Source organism: Oryza glaberrima, chromosome 10 (assembly GCF_000147395.1).
Source record: "Oryza glaberrima chromosome 10, OglaRS2, whole genome shotgun sequence".
NCBI classification, from domain to species: Eukaryota; Viridiplantae; Streptophyta; class Magnoliopsida; order Poales; family Poaceae; genus Oryza; species Oryza glaberrima.
This window is the reverse complement of record NC_068335.1, coordinates 2,175,249-2,197,470: the sequence shown is the minus strand read 5'-3', so window position 1 is coordinate 2,197,470 and position 22,222 is coordinate 2,175,249. Positions and strand designations below refer to the sequence as shown.

Sequence of the window (22,222 nt, the reverse complement as noted above, 5' to 3'; positions counted from 1 at the left end):
TCGTAAGTGTCATCATTTGTAACAGAAGAAAAATCTTAATTGGATTCCACTTAGCATAGTTTACTGCTACAAAGAAATCACTAGCTACATGAATCTAGAAGTCATTGTACACGGTGGGTGGAGTGTGTGTGGTTCTTTGCTTTTTCATATTAGCAGTTTTATAAGCTGTAAATTATTATGCGTGTAGTTTCAATTGAAGCAAAGACCAGATACCCACTATTGAAAAAGATTACTAAGGAAATAAGGATAAGGTCTCTAATTTAATTACTAACCTCATACTTAATACTTGGTCAGGAGAGTTCTAAGTTCTAACACCAGTGGATCAAAGATCCAAAGTAGCAACAAGGCATTCACATTTGTGATTAGGCTTAACCATTTTCAGTTTCAGACGATGATCTCATTCTCAGCACATTTACAAAGCAAACGAAAAGAAATCCATAAACAACTAAGCCAAAAAGGCTCTGCAACAGCGAAACCAAAGCACGTCGATCGCCGGCGATCACCGGTGCTTCCATCGGAACCGGGAAGACGGCGAGTGAACCGCGCCGGCGCCATGCCGCGGCTTCTTGTCGCCGCCATGTCCCCGCGCCGCAAGGCCATGGCCGGCGTCCCTTGGCATCATTCTCCACCTCCGACGGCGGCGACGACGACGAGGGACAGTGATCTCCTCCGGCAACGGCGACGGCTTATCATCGAACACCCAAAAGCGTGTGAATGAATCGAAGTCCAAGTCCAACAATGGTGCATAAATCGGTAGCCTCCGTGTCTCTCTCATGGACGCAAAGAGCTCTCCGAAAGGCCACAGCCTCGCCGCCACATACTTCTTCTTCCAGCTCACCTCCGTCGTCGGCTCGCCGTCGTCGTCGTCACCGCCTCCGATGAGCTGCAGCAGGAAAGGCAGCTTCTCGTACCTCGGCTTCCAGAGCGCGGCGTCGCGGTCGCGGTCCGCGACGAGGCGCCGGAGCCCGGCGCAGGTGCACTCGGCCCTCGCGAGGTCGTCGCCGTCGGGGAGCCTCGCCAGGATGGCCGCCTTGACGTCGTCGGGGAGCGACATGAAGGTGGGCTCCAGTGTCACGCCGTTCCTGGCGCACACGTCGACGAGGACGCGCCGGCACAGCCTGTCGGCGAGCGCGCCCCAGAGCGCGGCCAGGCGCGCGTCGCGCCGCAGCGCGCGCGCCGTGTCGTCCAGCGCGCCGCCGAGGAGCGCCGCGGCGGCGAGCGCGTCGAGGCACACCCAGTACGTGTCCAACCACTCCCTGAACATGGAGCATCTAGCCATGGACACGTACAAGACGAGGTGGCGCCCGTGCGCGCACAGCCTCAGCTGGACGGCGGCGGCGTCGTCCGGCCAGTGCAGCAGCTGCGGCGCGGCGTACCGGAGCGGGAGCGAGGAGGCCGTCCTGCCCACCTTCCTCGGAAGCCGGATGGAGTTGTCGTCGTCGGCGGCGGCGGCGGGCACGAAGCCGGCGTCGAGGAAGGCGGCGTGGGCGAGGATGAGGAGGCGGCCGAGGGGGCGCTCGGCGTCCCAGCGGGCGGCGCCGATGACACGGTGGAGAGGAGAGATCTTGGGCTTGGCCATGGCGACAAAATGAATGCGTCCTTGCTGGGAAGGATTATATATTTTGCAAGGTTGCAGTTTCGTGTGAAATTCGTGGTTAATTCGAGTAGAAGCAACTTTTTTAAAAAACAATGAAACAAGAAACAGTATGGTCACTGCCACTAATCTATCTGCAACTTGTGTTTAATTAAGTCTGACACTGTCCAGGTTGTCTTTAACCTACACTAGATATATGGTTTTATTCCCTTAAGAAAATACTTCCTCCGTTTCACAATATAATTCATTCTAGCATTTTCCACATTCATAATGATGTTAATGAATCTATATAGATATACTCCCTCCATTCCAAATTGATCTACATATAGTTTTTTTAGTTTATTCCTAAATGATCTACATATTTGTGTTCATTTATTATGTCTATTCGTTATTTGTGCATTGGAGTAAATAGACATTGATGCATGCATCCATGCACACATGTATTTATAACCCACATGCAATATTTTGATTTGTTATTGGCTAGGAAATAGTGGGGATGGTGCATGCATTGAGTTTGTTGCTAGAGTAAATATAGTATGAGAGAGTTATTAGTTTTTCTTGGTCTTGGTGTACCTATGAAATATGTAGATCAATTTGAAATGGAGGAAGTATATGTTTAGATTCATTAACATCAATATAAATGTGGGAAATATTTGAATGACTTACATTGTGAAACGAAGGGAGTAATAGAGACATGGGAATTAAAAACCAGCCAATGTGAATTGGTCGTCAAGAAATATACCCATACATTACGATGTATCTATATTATTAGAAATGAATTGATTGTTGATGTAAAAAGGAGCATATAATTTTTCTTAACGAACTTCTCTTTTTTTTTTTTCTGTTTCTCACGTGAGAGGACCGTTACACGCAAGGAAACATACACATTTTTTATGTAGATATACAGACATTAAGAAATTAAGAAAGTAGGTACAAATGATTGGAGGAGAATTGTGATTGATAGACAAAAGAAAAATAGGTAAAGAGAATTGTTTATTAGTTGAGAGGAGATAGCAGGTGAATAAATAACTTCATTTTAGAATAAATTATTATAGTTAGAAATAGTAATATTTTGGGACAGAGATAATAAGTCATACAGATTAAAAATGTGATACTATGAACGCCATCAGGTCAAAGGAATTTGTCGAAAAGACCTGATAAGAACAAATCGCTTTAATAATTTATATGTTTGGATCAATCTGTTTATTTATATGCACGCACGGTCGTTGTCAGGTTTCTTAACAAATAAAGTACAAAATTGACGTGGTCACATACTCTAGTACTCTTCACCATGACATGCACCAACCATCGTCGACTAGTAACTATACTTAGCTAAGAAGAAACGTTAATTTTGTTAGACCGTGACGGGCTAAAAATGTCCTTTTTACTGTACAAATTTTATTTTTACTGTAAGAAAGGATTTGTACAAGTTGATTTGCTTATTCACTGAACTTGTTGAATTTGTATGGCTGATCTGTCCACTCTTTTGCATTATTATAACAAAGTTTGGCCGCATATATCTTTTTATATGTATGTAGAGGTTTGATTAAATTTTATCTTTACTATTATAAAAATTAAAGATGTTTCCGTGGTTCGTCATCCGTGTTTGAGTCGGTTATCTATTATTATAAAAATTAAAGATGTTTCCGTGGTCCGTCATCCGTGTTTGAGTCGGTTATAAAAATTGAAGATGTTTCCGTGGTTCGTCATCCGTGTTTGAGTCTGTTTTAATTTTATATTTTGGTTTTAATCTATATCTCTTCTCTACTATTATAGAAATTAAAGATATTTTGCCGGTATTTTGGTACGTCATCCGTGTATGAGTCAGTTTTAAGTTCGTTTGCTTTTGGAAATACATATCCGTATATGAGTCGGTTTTTAAGATCGTTCACTTTTGGTAATACAGAAAGAATCATATAAGAAATCTGTTTAAAAAAGATGATCGGACTCCTAACTGTAGCTCATGATTTTCTAAAAAAATATATATCCAAGCGAACTTCCACAGTGAATTTCATCTTAACTAACCATATAATAATAATAAGAGTAAATTATAATAAGATTAAAATAGACTTCACCCGTTGCAACGCACGAGCATTTTTTCTAGTTATTAAAAAACATAATTTCACTATAATCCATTTGTTTCATTTAGTGGGCCTGCAATTAGCAGTATTCTAACTTTTTTTCTTTATTTCTTTATCATCCCAGAGATCAGGAGGTCTGGGCCCGTGTGTCTATTCCAAATCCACGTGGCAATGATAAAAAAAGGAAGAGCGATTAATTAAGTCAGATCAAGTGGGCCAAGAGCACCAGTTTAGCCTAATAACCATTCATTTTCAGTTACAGATCATGGGCCTGTTTGGAGAAGTTTAAGATTCTACGAAATAGCTGTTGGTAGTCAGCTTCTGACAAACTGAAAATACTGGGTTTTTTATCTTTTGGCTTAAAGTTCATCTTTTGGATTCTATAATTTTTAAAATCTGGATAAAAATTGAACTGTTTAAGAGAGCTTCTGATTCTGGAAGAAGCTACCGCAGCAAGAAGCTCCCTCGAAAACGCGCCATATATTCTCTCCACATGCAGCACACTGTTTACACCAGCTAAACTAGTCTTCATTTCAGTTGCTTCATCACGTTATTATCATGATGACTTGCTGCATGTTTTTAATATGTTCTTCTTTTAAAAAATATATCTTGATCACTTGTTTTAAGATATTTGTTGACTCTATTTATCAAAATATTTAACTTATGTATGTAATAGTCTGTATATCCATTTAATGACGTAATCCGGTCAACAAGAGGTGGTCTCATCAGTGCCGGGTATATTCTCTGCATAGACGAGCTCGAGGTTCATGGTGGGAAAACCCTTATCGGTGCTAGGTTTTGTCAAACCAGCACAGATGTGCTCTTGTCACTAGTGCTATTATTCCGTACGGTCGAAAGCAATTTTCACGTGTGGATCTTCTAACCGTATGTAACAAAGTATTTACAAAAATCGCTATTTTTATATACGGGTGGCGCACCCACACACGAAAATCTGATTTTTTATGTGCGGGGTGGTTATGTCGCCCACACGCAAAAATAAAAAACTAAAAAAAAATAAAATCAAAAAAGCAAAACCCTAACCCAAAAGCAGCAGCCGCCGCCGCCCTCCTCGCGGACTCCGTCATCGCCGTCGCCGTCGCGGTAGCCGGATCCGCCGCCTCCCCACCGTCCGAACCCGCCTGCCCGCCACCACCGCCACTGGATCCGGGCGAGGGACGGCCGTCGCCGCCAGATTCGGGGGGGAGCAGTCGCCTCCGCCGGATTTGGATGGGGGAGGGGGGTGGTCGTCCGCCATCGCGTGCACACTGCTGCGAGCCCGCCGCTCCCGGTTGCCCGCCGCCGTGCACACATCGCCGAGCCCGCCACTCCTGCGCCCACCACCGTCGGAGCCGGAGGAGGAGGCGAAGAGGCCGGCGCCGGTGCCAGCGGCGTGGCCCGCGGGGCTCGAGCTCGACACGGCCACGCGGTTCTAGCTCAGCTGAAGTGAGGAGAACATTAAGAGGAGGAGAGGAAAGTGAGGTGAAGATAAGGGGTAGAGAGAGAAGATAAGAGGGAGAGAGAAGGGAAACTCGAATTTTTTTGAACAGGTTGAGAGGGAATGGGTATTTTTTCGAGGGCTTTTAACTATTTGCCACTTTTAGATTTGGCAAATAACTATTTATCACCCCTATCTCAATGACACGTGGGTCCACATGTGTCTATGACATGTGGGTCCAGTGGGAAAAAGTTAATTGCCCCATCTAAATGTGGCAAATGGTTAAATATCTCATTTTTTCGTGCAGGTCGATTATTAGGCCCGTCTGTGAAAATTGAGTATTTTTCCGTGCAGGACTGTTAAGATGCCCACCTATGAAAATTGATTTTTGCGGTTTTCTTAAGGAACCGCACACAAAAATGGAGGATGATTTTCGTAGATGCGACCAGTCAGTGGCGGAGGCAGCGTGAGGGCTGGGGGGTCTTTAGACCCCCCTACCCCCTAATGAATCATTAGAGCCCCCATCAAGACCCCCTAAAATTTAAATCCATATATCTATCGCAAGGGTGTTAAAATAGACTTTGTCTGAGATTATTAGAAGGCCCAAAAGGCTGAGGAGTCCCCACTATAATTTTATCCTGGCTTCGCCACTACGACCAGTTATGTTCCGTCTGCAATCTAAATGGATCTTTGTACAGAAAAATAGTTTTAGTAGTAGTGCAGTAGCTAGTGTTTGCATCTAACTTGTCGGTATAGTTGACGCTATACAATGTACATGGACAAATATCCGTAAGACTGTAACTGTCCCTCATTGTTCGGTAACTTTACTAGATGATGATTAATTAGCCATTTGATTGCTAGTAAAATTGTGAGGTGCATTTTGCAGCTCTTTCGTAGCTGCACTGAGCTAGAAATATCCAAAATTTTAACAATGGATCATGCTAAAACAACACAAAACACAAAACTTGTGCTCCTCGTTTAATTTTCACACAAACGTACTATTTTTTTCACTCCGCATTTTCCTCTCAGTTGTTCACACAGGATAAAATAGAAAGATATACACTAAACACGCCGGTCATTTTTACTTTTAATCCTCGTTTCCTTCTTAATCCACACGGATTATAAAAATAAAAAGAGGTTAACAAGCACGCCTTTCCTTACTTACAGAGCTCCACACACAGGTAAATTTCCAGCTAGCAATTGACCCTATCGGCCCCACATGTCAGTCAGATTACCACACGCCACTCTCGATTCCCCTGTGCGTTTCGGACTGCATGCAAGGGTGGGCCCCACATGCCAGCCTCACGCAATAAATACCCTCCTCGGCACGAGCAGCAGCATCCGCAACAAATTCACAACCCTAATCCGGAAACATCAAGAACTCAACCCAATTCGCCTCCAATTAATTCCCCAATGGCCGCGGCGATCATCGGCGTCGGCGGCGGCGGATGGACGCGCCTCCGCAGCATCGGGCACGGCGCGTCCGGCGCCACAGTGTCTCTCGCGGCGGACGACGCCTCCGGCGAGCTCTTCGTCGTGAAGTCGGCCGGTGATGATGCGGTCGCCACGGCGAGGCAGCAGCTCCGGCGAGAGTGGAGCGTCATGTCCGGGCTGTCCTCGCCGCACGTGCTCAGGTGCCTTGGGTTTGTCCAGGCCGCCGCCGCCGCCGGCGAGCACCAGCTGTTCCTCGAGTACGCGCCCGGCGGATCGCTCGCCGACGTGGTGGCGAGAAACGGGGATCGCCTCGACGAGAGCGCCGTCAGGGCGTACGCGGCGGACGTGCTCAGGGGGCTTGATTACCTCCACGGGAAGCTCGTCGTGCACGGCGACGTCAAGGGGAGTAATGTGCTCGTCGGCGCCGATGGCCGCGCCAAGCTCGCCGACTTCGGGTGTGCGAGGGTGGCAACGCCCGGTGGTTCGAAGCAGCCGGTGCTCGGTGGCACGCCGGCGTTCATGGCGCCCGAGGTGGCGCGCGGCGAGGAGCAAGGGCCGGCCGCCGACGTGTGGGCGCTGGGCTGCACAGTCGTCGAGATGGCCACCGGCCGCGCCCCGTGGAGCGACATGGACAACGTGCTCGCCGCGCTCCACAAGATCGGGTACACGGACGCCGTGCCGGACCTGCCGCCATGGCTGTCACCGGAGGCGCAGGACTTCTTGCGCCGGTGCCTGCAACGGCGCGCCGGCGACCGTCCCACGACGGCGCAGCTGCTACAGCACCCGTTCGTCTCAAAGTCGTGCGGTCTCAAGAAAGAAGTTATCAAGGCGACATGGGTGTCTCCGACGAGCGCGCTCGACGCGGCGGCGGCGTTGTGGGAGTCCGAGACGTCGTCATCGACAGACGACGAGGAAGATGACGATATGTCGAATAGCCCCACCGGCCGGATCATAGCAATGGCATGCTCCGGCGGCCAGACATTGCCGGACTGGGACTCCGATGACCATGGCTGGATCGAAGTCCTTGGCAGCGTCTCCATTAGCGTAGCAAATAAAACGACAGCAGCAGTAGAAGATTACGAAGCTTCAGAGTCTCCGGCCAAGAGGGTGAGAGCAATGGCGTGCTCGCCGTCGTCGGTGCCGGACTGGGACTCCGACAACCATGGTTGGATCGATGTCCTCAGCGCGTCACCGGCCGACGACAATGGCGGTGCGGGGAATGCGCCTGAAGAATTCGATGTAGTGGCAGCCGCCGATCAGATTTTCGGCGAAGCTGTGGATAGCATTGTTGTAGGAGTAGGTAGTGAGCAATCTGTAGTTGTTGAGAACCAGGAGGATGTATTCATCTCCTTGAGTTCTTGCAGCGAGAGTGTTTTGCTTGTAGCTGTTCATGCTGCTGATAACAATGCGGCCTCTCGAAAGGCCGGAATAAAAGAATGTTCTCATGATCCTCGTCCCTCGATCCCCAGTCGATGTGCTCATAACCTTTTTCTCTCCCTAATCTTCATACAGATAATTCGAATGTAGTCCCCTTCGCTCCGAAATATAGACTTGTTACTCAATTAGAGGAGGACTATTAATCTAGGCAGAGCAGATCCCCTGTTCATAGTCATCATAGAACTACGTGACGTCTAATCAAGTACTAGCTTGGTATATTTTTTTGACAGAGCAAGGGTAGTGAGCTTTATTGGCATGGAAGGTGTTGATGTCGGAGGCCGGAACAGTGCCTCGCAGAGTCGCAGTCCAGCGTGGAGAGGTGAAGGATGACTTGGAACGAGTCCTGCTGCACTTGAGCGCGCCGCATGGTCCCTCAGCCTGGTCGGGGGTATAGATGGCCATATGGCCCGTGGCCCGCGGCCCGGCCCAAAGCATGGCACGGCCCGACAGCCGGGCCGTGCTTGGGCCGCACCTTCGGCACGCTGGGCCGGCACAGCACGGCCCGGTCAAATAAAAAAAATATAGGGATGCAAAATAGACTTAAATAATCGTATAAGGCAAGGCCCAAGACAAGAGGTATACAAAATAGATTTATTTTCCAACCATTTAAACACAGCCCACATAGTTGAGGGACCAAACATAGACTTTTATGTAGGAGTATACAAAATAGACTTATTCTCCAGCCATTTAAACACAGCACACAGAGTTGAGGGACCAAAATTAGACATTTTCTGTGAGGAAGCACGATAGCCCATCGTGCCTTCGGGCCGGCTCGGCACGGCTCGAGTAGTATTGGGCCATGCCTGGGCCGTGTATGCCGCCCGTGGGCTGGCACGGCACGGCCCGGTGCGTCGATCGGGCCGTGCCGGCCCGACAAGCCTCGGCCTAGGCACGGCCGGGCTTGGGCCGTGCCGTGCGAGGTGGCCCACATGACCATCTATAGTTGGGGGTGATACAGCGGCTGACCCTGAAGCCTATGATGAGCAAAATGGACTTGCAAAAGGGCGTGATATTGTTCTATAGGTCTGAGTAGTACGTTGGTGTGTGCGTATACACCCCATCTTTGTTTGTAGGAAAGCTGCTACTATTGTTTGTCAGCTTAGGCGAGGTGAGGAAGGGGCGTGAGAGTGGGAGGAGGAGAAGGAGGAGGAAGGGGAGGGGGAAGGGGTTTTGTTTGGCTCTGGCCCAACGGTTGAGAAGGAAGGGATATAGGAATTGGTGGTTGATGCCAGGCTGAGCGTTTTGGAGATGATCTTGTACTTCTTGACGATCTCGACAAGCCAGTCGATGCCTAGTTGGTCATTTATGCCCTGCGCCCATTCGAAGGTGTCACTATCGCATGCCCCCTCCAAAGCCCATTGTTGTTGTTGTGCTCGTCATCATGGTCCTTGTCATCGTTGCCAGACCCCAGCGGTACTGCGCCACCAAGGTCACCAAGATGGGGGTGGCCAGCTCCGGATGCCATGCCCATATAGCTACACACCTCCGAAGCCCATCTTTGTGCCCGTCAGACTACTAGGCCACCGATCGAGATACAAGCGGGCACATCCCGCTGCCATGTCCAGAGGCTCACTAGCACTCGGGGCTTAGGGGATGGTGGCTTGCATTGGATCTAGCCACCTATATGATGTTAAGGAGAGCATATTCAGTGTCCTCCGATATCAGGGAGGTTGGATCTGGCATCTCTAAGGTGGTGGCCGGTGCTTGGGGTTAGAGGGTGAAGATGGTGGTGGCGGCTCGTGTTCGGGGCCAGAGGCGATGATGGCTGGAGTTCGAGGACGGATCAAGGAGGCAACAACTGGCTCGAGTCCTTGGGAGTTAGAGTATATATGTTAGAGAGAGATAAATTAAAGATAGGGGATAGCAAGCGAGAAATAAAGAGGAGACGATGACGTCAACACGTGGTAGGAGCGTATGACGTAGTATGTCCTCCATGATAGGTTAAAAGAAAGAGCCATAATAGATTATAACTCATTTTTAGCGATTGTTATTTATAAATCGCACTTATGTCTTTATTATGTCTGGTGGGCCATATGATTGGACCTGCCATATATGTGGGGTCATCATATATGATCTTTGTAGTTCCCTTTTGTCATATCTCGAACGGTATTTTTTTTTACATGTTAGAGCTCATGTTATCTGAGACGGATCACTTTGACCGGTTATCTTGGTTCTGTAGTAGTGAATGGAATATAAAGTAGCACAAACATACCTTTAACCGTCCCTTATTGCATGTTTCAGGGACTTTACTGGATGATGATTAATCAACCATTTAATCACTTCTAAAGATATGAGGCACATTTTGCACCATCGATCTTAATTTCTTAGCTCGATGACCACATTGACTAGTCTTGGACCCACAAAATTTCCATATATAACGACGAGAGAGAGAGAGTAGTTCTTAATAATTTATTTTAACATTTCATTTTTTTACAATGGATCATGCAAAAACGCAAAATTTGCTCACAAGCGTACTATTTCTCACTCCACGTTTTCCACCCCATGGTTTACACAGGGAAAAAAATAGAAAGAAATACACTAAACACGTCTATCCTTTTGTTTTTACCTCTCGTTTCCTTCTTAATCCACATGGATTAAAAATAAAAAAGAGGATAATAAACACACCTTTCCTTAACAGAGCACACTGGTAAATTTCCAGCTATAGCAATAATCTTGTCGGCCCCCTCGCTTCTCTAGTGCATTTCACAGTTTACACTGCAATGCGCGGCGCTACGGGTCCCACATGCCAGCCTCACGCATTAAATAAATACCCTCCTCGATCGACTCGAGCAGCAGCATTCGCAACCCTAATCCGGAAACACCAACAACTCAACCCAGCTCTCGCCTCCGATTCCCCAATGGCCGCGGCGATCATCGGCGGCGGCGGATGGACGCGCCTCCGCGGCGTTGGCCGGGGCGCTTCCGGCGCCGTGGTGTCGCTGGCAGCGAACGACGTCTCCCGGGAGCTCTTCGTCATCAAGTCGGCCGGCGAGGGCGCCGAGAGGCAGCAGCTCCGGCGAGAGTGGAGCGTCATGTCCGGGCTGTCCTCGCCGCACGTGCTCAAGTGCCTTGGCTTTGTCCAGGCCTCCGGCGGCTGCGGCGGCGGCGAGCACCAGCTGTTCCTGGAGTACGCGCCCGGCGGATCGCTCGCCGACGTGGTGGCGAGAAACGGGGGTCGCCTCGACGAGGGCGCCGTCAGGGCGTACGCGGCCGACGTGCTTAGAGGGCTCGACTAACTCCACGGGAAGCTCGTCGTGCACGGCGACGTCAAGGGGAGTAATGTGCTCGTCGGCGCCGATGGCCGCGCCAAGCTCGCCGACTTCGGGTGCGCGAGGGTGGCAATGCCCGGTGGTTCGAAGCAGCCGGTGCTCGGCGGCACGCCGGCGTTCATGGCGCCCGAGGTGGCGCGCGGCGAGGAGCAAGGGCTGGCCGCCGACGTCTGGGCGCTGGGCTGCACCGTCATCGAGATGGCCACCGGCCGCGCCCCGTGGAGCGACATGGACAACGTCCTCCCCGCGCTCCACAAGATCGGGTACACGGACGCCGTGCCGGACCTGCCACGGTGGCTCTCGCCGGAGGCGAAGGACTTCTTGCGCGGGTGCCTGCAACGGCGCGCCGGCGACCGTCCCACGGCGGCGCAGCTGCTACAGCACCCGTTCATCTCCAAGTCATGCGGTCTCAACAACAAGGAAACCGTCAAGGCGACATGGGTGTCGCCGACGAGCGCGCTCGACGCGACATTATGGGAGTCCGAGTCGTCGTCGACCGACGGCGAGGAAGTCGACGACATGTCGTCGAACAGCCCTACCGGCCGGATCAGAGCAATGGCATGCTCCGGCCAGACATTGCCGGACTGGGACTCCGACGACCATGGCTGCAGCTGGATCGACGTCCTCGGCAGCGTCTCCATTAATGTAGCAAACAAAACAGCAGCAATAGAGCAGAGGGTGACATCAATGGCGTGCTCGCCGTCGTCGGTGCCGGACTGGGACTCCGGCAACCATGGCTGGATCGATGTCCTCAGCAGCGTCTCCATTAGCATAGCAAATAAATTAGAAACAACAACAGCAGCAGATAACGTATCTTCAGAGTGTCCAGCCAAGTGGGTGAGAGCAATGGCGTGCTCGCCGTCATCGGTGCCGGACTGGGACTCCGATCAAGGATGGATCGATGTTCTCGGTGCATCACCCGATGTCGTAGCGGTGGAAGAATTCGATGTAGCGGCAGCCGCCGATCAGATTTCCGGCCAAGCTGTGGGTAGCATTGTTGTAGGAGTAGGTAGCAGTGAGCAATCTGTAGTTGTTGAGAACCAGGAGGATGAGTTCACCTCCTTGAGTTCTTGCAGCGAGCGAGTTTTGCTTGTAGGTGTTCATGCTGCTGATAATAATGCGGCCTCTCGGAAGGCCAGAATAAAAAGATGTTCCAATTTTTCGTGCTAGATATGCAGTTTCCCTTCCATAATTTTCGTTAGATATATAATTTGTTCTTGATAGGAACTTAGCCTACTGAGACGATAATTTATTTTATACAGAAGACAAACTGATTTTTGAAACGGAAGACAAAGCGATTGATGCCAAAAGAAGGCATTCATGGGTTTGTGTACTGTAGCAAATCCGACAACGCCTGCCCAGGGTGCTATATATATTATGCCAGAAGCCGAAAATAGGTGGGTTTTTCCATATACTGCTCTTGCTTACTATATTAATACAATAGTGTATAATAGAGTGATAGATTGGGAAAGTGATGTCATCCCTCCAGGGGATATTCCTTCGTTTCATGCATGCCACATAAATATAGTCATCAAATTTTTTTTAAAAAAATTGGCAAACATGCAAGTTAAAATTCAAATATAGTCATATATTAATATGAAATATATGACTCCACAAACATGCAAGTTAAAATTCAACTTCTACAAGTTGCAACAAAAATAATAAATATATATGCGAATGTACACAACTATTTTCATTTTAATTTGTTTATTTTGTTGTAACTTGTGGAAGTGAAATTTGGTCTTGCATCTTTGTGAACTGATATATTTCATATTAATCTATGTTGTCAATTTTTTTTTAAAATTTTTTATAACTATTTAGATGACATACAAACAACGAGGGGATATCCCCTCAGGGATGAAAATCCATATCATGATAGTTTCAGTTGTTAGAAATACTAGCTAGCTAGGCTGGTTCCCGCTTCCCTGCTCCTTTCTGCTCCCAAAACAAATACTAGGTGCTTATGCTTAAGAAATCATCACATCCTTTGATTTTTTTTTATCACCAACATCGTATATTTAGGGATGGAGGTAGAATTATTTTTGCGGCCGAGGATTGGGTGTCGCGGGGCTCCGAGTGGCTGTTGCCGCTCAACGCCGCCGCCGCACGGGCCGCTGGGCCACCGTGCCCACCTAATCGCCACGGGAAACGGCCGGCGAGAATGGGACGGCGCACCGGCGTTTTGTTCGTAATGACGGACGACGCAGGCAAGCCGGCGCCGGTTGGCTACGGTCCTTGCCGCGGCTTGCGCGATTGCGGCCGCGCGGAGTCGAGGCAAGGCGCGGGGACGGGACGGCGAGCCTGCCGGCAAGAGGGAGAAGGAATGGACTTTATCGCCTACCAGCTTGGCCAGAGAGAGGAGAAGATGGGCCGAGTAGGGAGGTCAGATAGACTTTTTACAGAGAAGAGAATGAGAAGAGCTGGGTTGAGGGGAGTTGTTGAGGGGAGGTCAGATAGACTTTTCCAGAGAAGAGAATGAGAAGAACAATGTCGAATAGAATTTTCATGAAATCAATACTTAGAAAAGAATATTAGATAGAAATAGCCCCCGAGTGAACGCTCAAAGGGTTACATGTTATAATATGTATGGAAAACTGAAAATGAATTAAATTTACATACCAATGTTTTTGTATATGAGCGTCTTCTCTTTTACCGACTTCGATCAGTCAGTTTGTTGAGTCATACACTCTCCCTAGCCCCCAGCCTTGTCGTCGGAGAATCGTTCTCAGAGGATAAGGCTCTTGGACCCTTGACCTGCCTTGGTTGAAAAATCGCTTACCCTAGCCCCCAGCCGTGAAGTTGGAAACCCAATTTCCGATTACACGGCTTGGTTAATACGCACAGTGAGAACTCTTACATGACCAGATCTTACATGGTTGTTCGTCTATGCATTTCCTGACAAGGCCTTATCCGCTCTAGGCGTCCCCAGCTGAAGTTCCCATAGGTTCCTCGGAGGCCTTGCCAGGGCGGCGTAAAGGGACAGTAGGATTGGTTTCAACTCTAAATGTCGTCGTGGTAAGGGATCTATGGGTAAAACACTTGGCGATATTGTGTACCTGATATCAACTTTATTGAAGTAGAGGTAGTGGGAGAATCGCTACACCTCTGGCCAAAAACTAGTTGTAGCCCTAACTCGACCACCTGAAGTAACGGTAGTGGGAGGATCGCTACGCCTCTGGTTGGAAACCAGGGGTAGTTATAACTCGACCACTTGAAGTAAAGGTGTGAGAGATCGCTACAGCCTACTGGTTCGAAAACCAGGAGTAGCCTTATCTCTCGACCGATTGAAGTCGAGGTACGAGAGATAGCTATGGCCTATTGGTTCGAGAACCAGGAGCAGCCTTATCTCCCGACCGATTGAGGTCGAGGTATGAGAGATAGCTACGGCCTACTGCTTCGAGAACCAGGAGCAGCCTTATCTCCTTACCGATTGAAGTCGAGGTGCGAGGACCGCTACGCTGCTGGTCAAAGACTAGTCGTAGCCGTACCTCGTCCATCTGAAGTTGTGGTGCGAGGACCGCTACGCTATTGCCTTAGTCGTACCTCGACCATCTGATGTCGTGGTGCAAGCACCGCTACGCTATTGCCGTTGTCGTACCTCGACCGCTGGAAGTTAAGGCGTGAGAGATCGCTTCGTCATACTGGTTCGAGAACAAGGAGTAGGGGCCTCTCGATCGTCTATAGGGGCGCTAAAGTTGGTTTGTTACATGTGCATCTCATGTGGCCAGCATGACTCACATACCCAACTTATAGCATATCCGGATATTCGTTCGCAATCATGTCGGGTGATCAAGCTGATAACGTTCGCGAGAAATTATCCGTTAACAACTTTGTCTCGAACAGCCCAGCCATGGTCAGTGCTACGAGATAGGTCGTCGGTCATCGTTGGTAGGTTGGGTGTGACAACTTTGCATTTGTCGAGAACGTTCTCAATAATACATGTGCTTGACCACAACCTACTCGAGTGCTTAGTTGTTCCTGAAAAATATTTTCTAGAAGGCAAGATATATAGCAGATAATATCGAGTATGTACTCAGAAAACTGCGTGGATCTTCTAGTATTATTAGGATATAACGAGCAGATTAAATATCAGGGATTATGTAAACCGTAAACAAGCATAATTTATACATAAGAAAATAGAGCAAGCCCCTAGCATTAGACCGTAGTCGGTTTAACGTCGGAAACACTCGCACAATAGATATTATATAAAAACCATGCTCTAGATAAACATAATAAATCATGGATCTGACAATATTATATAAATCGGAAAAATAAGTACGATAATTTTTTTATGAAACATCGCGTACCTGTGTAGATATATGCCGGATATATCTACGAAAATAGTATATATTAATTTAAAAAATTAATCTACAAAATACCTTTTAGCCAATCTGAATTGTCCTCCGTGGTTAGCACGTGTGGATGGCTTACCAATGTATGCAAGCATACCTATGGCTAAAATAGCCTTCGGTACACACCATGCATTACTGTACATGGGTCCCACCGCATGCATGCTTAATACATGTGTAGATGCAGTCGGCTAGTTGCTTGATTGGCGGGTAACGACGTGTAGTTGACTCTGGTCTGCTGTAGCCCAATATAATAGTCACTCCATCTCCTAAATATTTAACGCCGTTGACTTTTTTAAATATATTTGACCGTTCATCTTATTCAAAAAATTTAAGCAATTATTAATTCTTTTTCTATTATTTGATTTATTGTTAAATATACTTTTATGTATACATATAGTTTTACATATTTCACAGAAGTTTTTAAATAAGACGAACGGTCAAACATATTTTGAAAAAGTCAACGGCGTCAAACATTTAGGGAAACATTTAGGGAAGGAGGTAGTATATCAGAAACCGATGAGGATACGTACACCTCGTCAATTCTCCGAACACGCTAATCGTCAGACCGATCACTGATGTCGTCGATACCCGGTGGTAATTCGTCGAACTTTTTGGCGGTCGATGTTAGTTTCCGAAGTAGCCGACATGGACCAAAATCCCACGGTCGACATTAGTGAACTAACGTCTTCCGCGACGGTGATGTCTTCAAGCTTGGTCGATCTCGTCGGATCGAATATTTGACGATGATGGTTCCGATTTTGTTGGACGACATACTCTGATCGGGTTAGATTTCTCCATAGCGAAGTTGTCGAGTAGCTTGTTGTTGGAGAATCCATCTCTTAAACCCATTTCATCGAAACCCTGAAACACCAAAATCTCCTAACTTGGCGCGCCACTGTCGATGTTTGATGTCGCGATTCCGATATTTGCATAGTATGGGGATCGTTGGTACTAGGATATTTGTGAGATTGTAGTAAAAAAGATGGAGACGAGGATTTTTATACAGGTTCGGGCCCCTGAATTGTTAGGTAATAACCCTACTCCTGTTGGCTGAAACCGGTCGTTGCTCTTATTCACCATAATCACACCAGTACAATATTTGGGGTAGCCTATCTAACTGTTGTCGACTTGGCAGTCTGAAGTGCTGACTCGTAATCGACAACAGGGTAGCCTTCCTCCTCGAATCCACATCCGGCGAGATCAAAGACAGCGCTATGTCTCTCCTGACAGTATCCGTAGACCGTAGGGGACTAGCCATGCTTATCTCTGAAGTCGATATCCAGCGTCTTGTCTTGGCGCATGTTGGCTTGTATGTTGATCTTGTGTCTTGATCTATTGTTCCGTGTCCCCTCTCCTTCTAGGGGGCCTTATATTTATACCCATAGGTGTCCTCTTGTCCAAGTAGAACTAGGGAAACAAATATGGATACAATCCAAGTAGTCCTTGTCGTTTCCATGTAGAACTCTATTCATCCTTCCTTATGCGGAACTCCTCCTATATCTGAAGGTTGTTTCCGTATAAGACATGGTATGTGGTGGGTTTTGCCGAGATTTAGTCAACTACTATTAGGTATGTGGTATCCATAACCCTGACACCCCCAAGTATGCAAACCGAACGAATTACCCCCCTCGACCCAATCCACGGTGGTTTTGGTCTACGTGGCAGTCCAGTCAGCGTTTTTTAATTAAAAATTTGTGGGACCTGCATGTCATACACTTCTTACTCTCTCTCTATTCTCTCTCTTTCTTTTCTCTCTCGCGCAGCGCATACGGCGAGGACGAGCACGGGGACGGGCGGTCGGCGATAGGGGTGGAAACGAGCCAAGCCAAGCCTGGCTCGGCACGCTTGCAATGGCTTGCAACAAGCTAGGCTTGGCTTGGCTCGGCTCGGTTAGGGAAGCGAGCTAAAACATGAGCTTGGCTCGGCTTGTTTCCTGGCTCAAGCCAGCTCGAGCTGGCTTGCGAGCCTTCCGTTGAAGCTATATAATTTATAATCATTAAGAAAAGCAATAACAAATTATCAACATGTAAAATTAAAATAACTTTATATATTAAATTCATCAAAATATAGATGATAAATTACATATTGACAAATAATAACTCCACTAGAAAATAAAATCATCCATATAAATACATGATGGCTAAGTCTCACGAGCCAAATCAAGCGGCTCGCGAGCCAGCTCGGGCTCGGCTCGTTTCAGAACCGAGCTAAAAATGAAGCTTGGGCTTGGCTCGTTTGGCATTCAAGCCAAGCTGAGCTAAGCGAGCTCGAGCCAAGCCCGAGCTGAGCTCACGAGCCCAAGCTTTTTTTCCACCCCTAGTCGGCGACAGCGGCTCGTAGCGTCGGCGGCGTGGAGATGAGGCGAGTGCGGCGGCGGCCGAGCAGGTCGAGGATTACCACCACGCTGAGCAGGACGACGAGCAGGAGGACCACCACCACGCCGCGCAGGACGACATGAGCAGTTACGGCGAGGAGCTCCAGGGCGAGCGCGGTGGCGGAGGAGGCGAGGCGGCGACGGCGCGCTCTTCCTCCTGCCCTTGGGCCCGGTCGGCGTGGGCGGTCAGCGAGGTAAGGCGAGCGCGGCGGCGCGGACGGCGGTGCGGAGGCGGAGGCGGCGGAGGAGTGTGACGGCGGAGGAGCGGATGGCACGGACATCGGCGCGGAGGCGGAGATGGCGGAGGCGGCGGAGGAGAGTGGAGGCAGAGGTGCGTGGCGGTGGAGGAGCGGACGGCGCGGACGTCGGCGGCGGAGGAGTGTGGCAGCGGAGGAGCGGACGGCGCGGTTGTCGGCGTGGAGGAGGAGGCGGCGGAGGAGCGTGGCGGCGGAGGAGCGTGGCGACGAGGAGGTGGAGCCCGCCACCCACAACTGACTCCGCCGCTACGCTCCTCCTCCACCTCGGCCTCCGCGCCGACGTCTGCGCCGTCCGTGCCGCGGCGCTCACCTCACCTCGCCGACCGCCCACGCCGACAGGGCCCAAGGGCGGGAGGAAGAGCGCGCCGCCGCCGCCTCGCCTCCTCCGCCGCCGTGCTCACCCTGGAGCTCCTCGGCGTCGCTGCTCATGTCGTGCTGCACGGCGTGGTGGTGGTTCTCCTGCTCGTCGACCTGCTCGGCGTGGTGGTACTCCTCGACCTGCTCGGCCGCCGCCGCGCTCACCTCATCTCCGCACCGCCGCCGCCGCGAGCCACTGTCGCCGACCGCCCGTCCCCGCGCTCGTCCTCGCCGTGCGCGCTGCGCGAGAGAGAAAAGAGAGAGAATAGACAGAGTAAGAAGTGTATGACATGCGGGTCCCACAATTTTTTAATTAAAAAAACGCTGACTGGACTGCCACGTGCACGCCACGTAGACCAAAACCACCGTGGATTGAGTCAGGGGGGGTAATTCGTCCGGTTTGTATAGTTGGGGGTGAAAAATGTTCGGTTTTGTGGTTCAAGGGGGTAATTCAGACGACCGCGATAGTTCGGGGGTGTAATTCGTACTTTTTCCCATTTTATACTACTCCTTGGTGGTGATGTTCGTATTCTGATCTGTTGCTACTAGCTTCTAGCTTCTACAACAAAGCGATATATCAAAGCTCTTGCCTCTTAGACAATATATTCACTAACATCGGGTATTTGGGTGATGTCAGTTGATTTTTGAGCACTTAGTCGAGACATCTTGATACTGCGTGCTTTGCCGACAGAAATTTGCTAATTGATTTTTTAGATAATCATTTTGGAAGGGTAGTGCATGCCGCTTTCTTAAGAGAAACATAGTACAAACACAAGAGTTCATATACACGCGCGTGCACTTATCCATAGAAAATATATTCGAGAGACTGAGCCAATGATATATCTTCAAATTAGTAAAGTCACCATAAGCGCCTCGCTATTGATGAGAACGTCGGCTACTAAAAAATAATTAGCCATAAGTATGAGACCCATGTCAAGACTAGATTTTAAACCTAGGTGGTTAAGTTCCACCATACGTAACTAACTTAATTGCAGATAATGTGGAGCCCCTCTTCCCTCTCCTTAACTCATTTTTTCCTATATTATTTGAGATAAATGTAGTACATAAATATAATAAATAAACTATTGTAACTTTTAAATTATATATACAATTTTTTTATTCGACCACAATTATATTCTTTACATTTAAATCAATCCATATTTACTATATTTTTATTTAGAAAAAATAATAAATATTATTTTGATCCACGATTTGACCATTTGCGTTATATCTCACAGACAAAAAAAAACACGAAAAACACAGGTTATAGTGTCATATATCACATTATAATCATAAATAACTAAAATTAGATCTAAGATGATTGAAACAAAAGTTTATTAAATTATATTATTTACCATTAACTTAATTTATGATCTATATTAACTATACTTTAATCTATAAAAAATTATATTTTAGGTCATATTTTTATTCTTTGTGTGTAATCCAAACGGACATGAAAATTATAAAAAAAATGACAGTGTGGAGTATATATCACTATATATATTCTTTATCGGATATAATAATATGTACCACTAAATTAGATTTACAATATCAACCAGAAACATGTCATATCTTTGCGCTTTACATGGCATTTGAGAATTATAACAAATCATGAAAAAACAATTTAATGATATGGCTAATATCATCACATAAATATGCTTACTATGTAGTGTGCACTCTATTCAGCCCATATCAGTTCACAAATATGCTTGACTGAATTAGATTTACAATATCAACAAGTAGCAAGTCACAGCCTTGCATGGCAATTGAGAATTACGACAAATCATGATAAAAATTAATAATATGGATTATATGATCATATAAATATACTTATCATATGGATTCCAATCTATTCGGACTATAAGGGGATAATCTAAAATATCAATTCTATTTACCAAATCATGTATAAGTTGTACGTTTTGTAGACTACACCCTAAATAATAAGTAAAATAACGGATGGAGTACATGTCGTGTTTTCTCCCCTTTGATTTCTATTAAATACGTATGGTGTGTGGGTATTTTGTATATACTAAGTTTGGTTAATTATGGAATATAAACAATACTGAAGTTAATATAAGAATTCATGCATTAAAAATACACGTCATAATAAGAACCTACTTAACAAAAGTATACTTTAGTCTATGGTGCTTAAATATTTATAAATTCTCTAAACATACTAATTATTTCCGCTCTTATTTCAAACTAAATTCATTTTCTCCACATAATATAAGAGATCATATGAGAAAAAAAAAAGAGGAGGGAGAAGAAGTAAATAGAAGTTTGCCATTAAACAGATAAAATAGACATCTATAACTCCAAAGTAATATATGCTAATTTCTAAAAAAATACACAAACATGGTACACGTAATAGTTCCATATGAAGTAGCACTATTGTTGTGAAACAATAGTATCTCATAAATTAAAAACCACACGGTTTAAATAATTTTGGTTTAGAATTTATATGTTTGAAAGGTAACTAGAAGAAAATTAAAAGCGACGTTCACAACAATCTCAAACAAATTATTGATAAAAACATGTTCAGAATAGAGTAAAAAAATATTTTAAGAAATACTCATCCACACATAAGTATTCATAACTAAAATTCAAATAATTAATTAAATAAGGTGCCCCGCGCACATACCTTTCTAGTTTGTGAGAATAACCTGAAGGGGAAGCTGCATGAGTAACCATAACAAATGAGGAGAATGATGTCGCACATTATGCATCGGCATAGGTAAAATTACGCAAATGGAGTATAACAAAGTACGTATCCATGGACCCAATTAAGTGCTATTAATTGCATCTTGCTCATCAGTTTTTAGAGATTCGATCGAGGGTTGATCAATGACTCCAGGCCTGGCATTGGGCCGCCGTGCTCCAGAAAAGCCAATGCTTGACGGATGGTAGGCCGCTTGGTAGCATCATCAAGGCGGGAGCAACAGAGTCCTAGGATGAGTACTCTTTCCATCTGCGTCTCGTCATACTGGCCTCTCAAATTGTCATCAGCAGCCTGCAGGAGAGATTTGTCCTGGTACAGCTGCCAGACTTGTTCCCTGGAGGTGCCTTGTGTGCATGCCACCACTAGCAGGACCATGCCGAAGCTGTACATGTCAGAGCTACGATCGAATTCAATGGTCGCGTCCCTCATGCAGAGTGGATCAATATAACCCTTAGTCCCATGGGCTGTCGTCTTCACTATGTTGTTGTCGGGGTCGGCGATCCTTGACAGCCCGAAATCAGCAAGCTTGGCATTGAAGTTGTTGTCCAGGAGTATGTTGTCTGGCTTGATATCTCTATGCAAGATGTACGGGTGGCATTCTTCATGGAGGTAAAGAAGAGCAGAGGCGATATCCTTTATTATTATGAACCTAATATACATATATATAAAAGAATTTAATAATTTATATATATATATATATATATATATATATATATATATATATATATATATATATAAAGCATGCGTGTGTATATTAGTTAGTTACCTTGTTGTCCATTCGAGTACTCCCTCGTGTAGGCGTTTAGCAAGGTTGCCATTGCCCACCAGCTCATACACAAGGAAAAGCTTATTCTTTTTGTCATGCCTCCACCAGAATATGAAATCAACAATGTTGAACCTATTTTGCCTGCAC

At 47.0% G+C, this 22,222-nt stretch overlaps 3 protein-coding genes and 1 pseudogene across 3 annotated transcripts; 2 read left to right on the top strand and 2 right to left on the bottom strand.

Moving 5' to 3' along the window:
- Window positions 1-241: 241 nt before the first annotated feature.
- Window positions 242-1,579, bottom strand: LOC127753204 (uncharacterized). The gene has a single exon (XM_052278669.1). The coding sequence runs from the start codon at window positions 1,577-1,579 to the stop codon at window positions 500-502; it is 1,080 nt and encodes a 359-aa protein (XP_052134629.1). The 3' UTR covers window positions 242-499.
- A 4,944-nt stretch (window positions 1,580-6,523) lies between these two features.
- LOC127752632 (mitogen-activated protein kinase kinase kinase 17-like) lies at window positions 6,524-8,071 on the top strand. The gene is made up of 2 exons (XM_052278040.1): window positions 6,524-7,966; window positions 8,057-8,071. The coding sequence occupies exons 1-2, from the start codon at window positions 6,524-6,526 to the stop codon at window positions 8,069-8,071; spliced, it is 1,458 nt and encodes a 485-aa protein (XP_052134000.1).
- Window positions 8,072-10,839: 2,768 nt separating this feature from the next.
- Window positions 10,840-12,420, top strand: LOC127752631 (mitogen-activated protein kinase kinase kinase 17-like; annotated as a pseudogene).
- An 8,829-nt stretch (window positions 12,421-21,249) lies between these two features.
- On the bottom strand, window positions 21,250-22,198 carry LOC127753476 (probable L-type lectin-domain containing receptor kinase S.7). Its single transcript, XM_052278960.1, has 2 exons — window positions 22,076-22,198; window positions 21,250-21,908 (listed from the first exon to the last, which is right to left on the bottom strand). Exons 1-2 carry the CDS (start codon window positions 22,170-22,172, stop codon window positions 21,409-21,411), a joined length of 597 nt encoding a protein of 198 aa, XP_052134920.1. The 5' UTR covers window positions 22,173-22,198; the 3' UTR covers window positions 21,250-21,408.
- Window positions 22,199-22,222: the final 24 nt, after the last annotated feature.

Excerpts from the sequence above, each read along its gene's own strand:
- LOC127753204 (XM_052278669.1), bottom strand. The coding sequence starts at position 1,579 with ATGGCCAAGCCCAAGATCTCTCCTCTCCACCGTGTCATCGGCGCCGCC.
- LOC127752632 (XM_052278040.1), top strand. The coding sequence starts at position 6,524 with ATGGCCGCGGCGATCATCGGCGTCGGCGGCGGCGGATGGACGCGCCTC.
- LOC127753476 (XM_052278960.1), bottom strand. The coding sequence starts at position 22,172 with ATGACAAAAAGAATAAGCTTTTCCTTGTGTATGAGCTGGTGGGCAATG. Across the intron at positions 21,909-22,075 it reads GTACTCGAATGGACAACAAG|AATGCCACCCGTACATCTTG; the intron begins GTAACTAACTAA and ends ACCTCCATGAAG.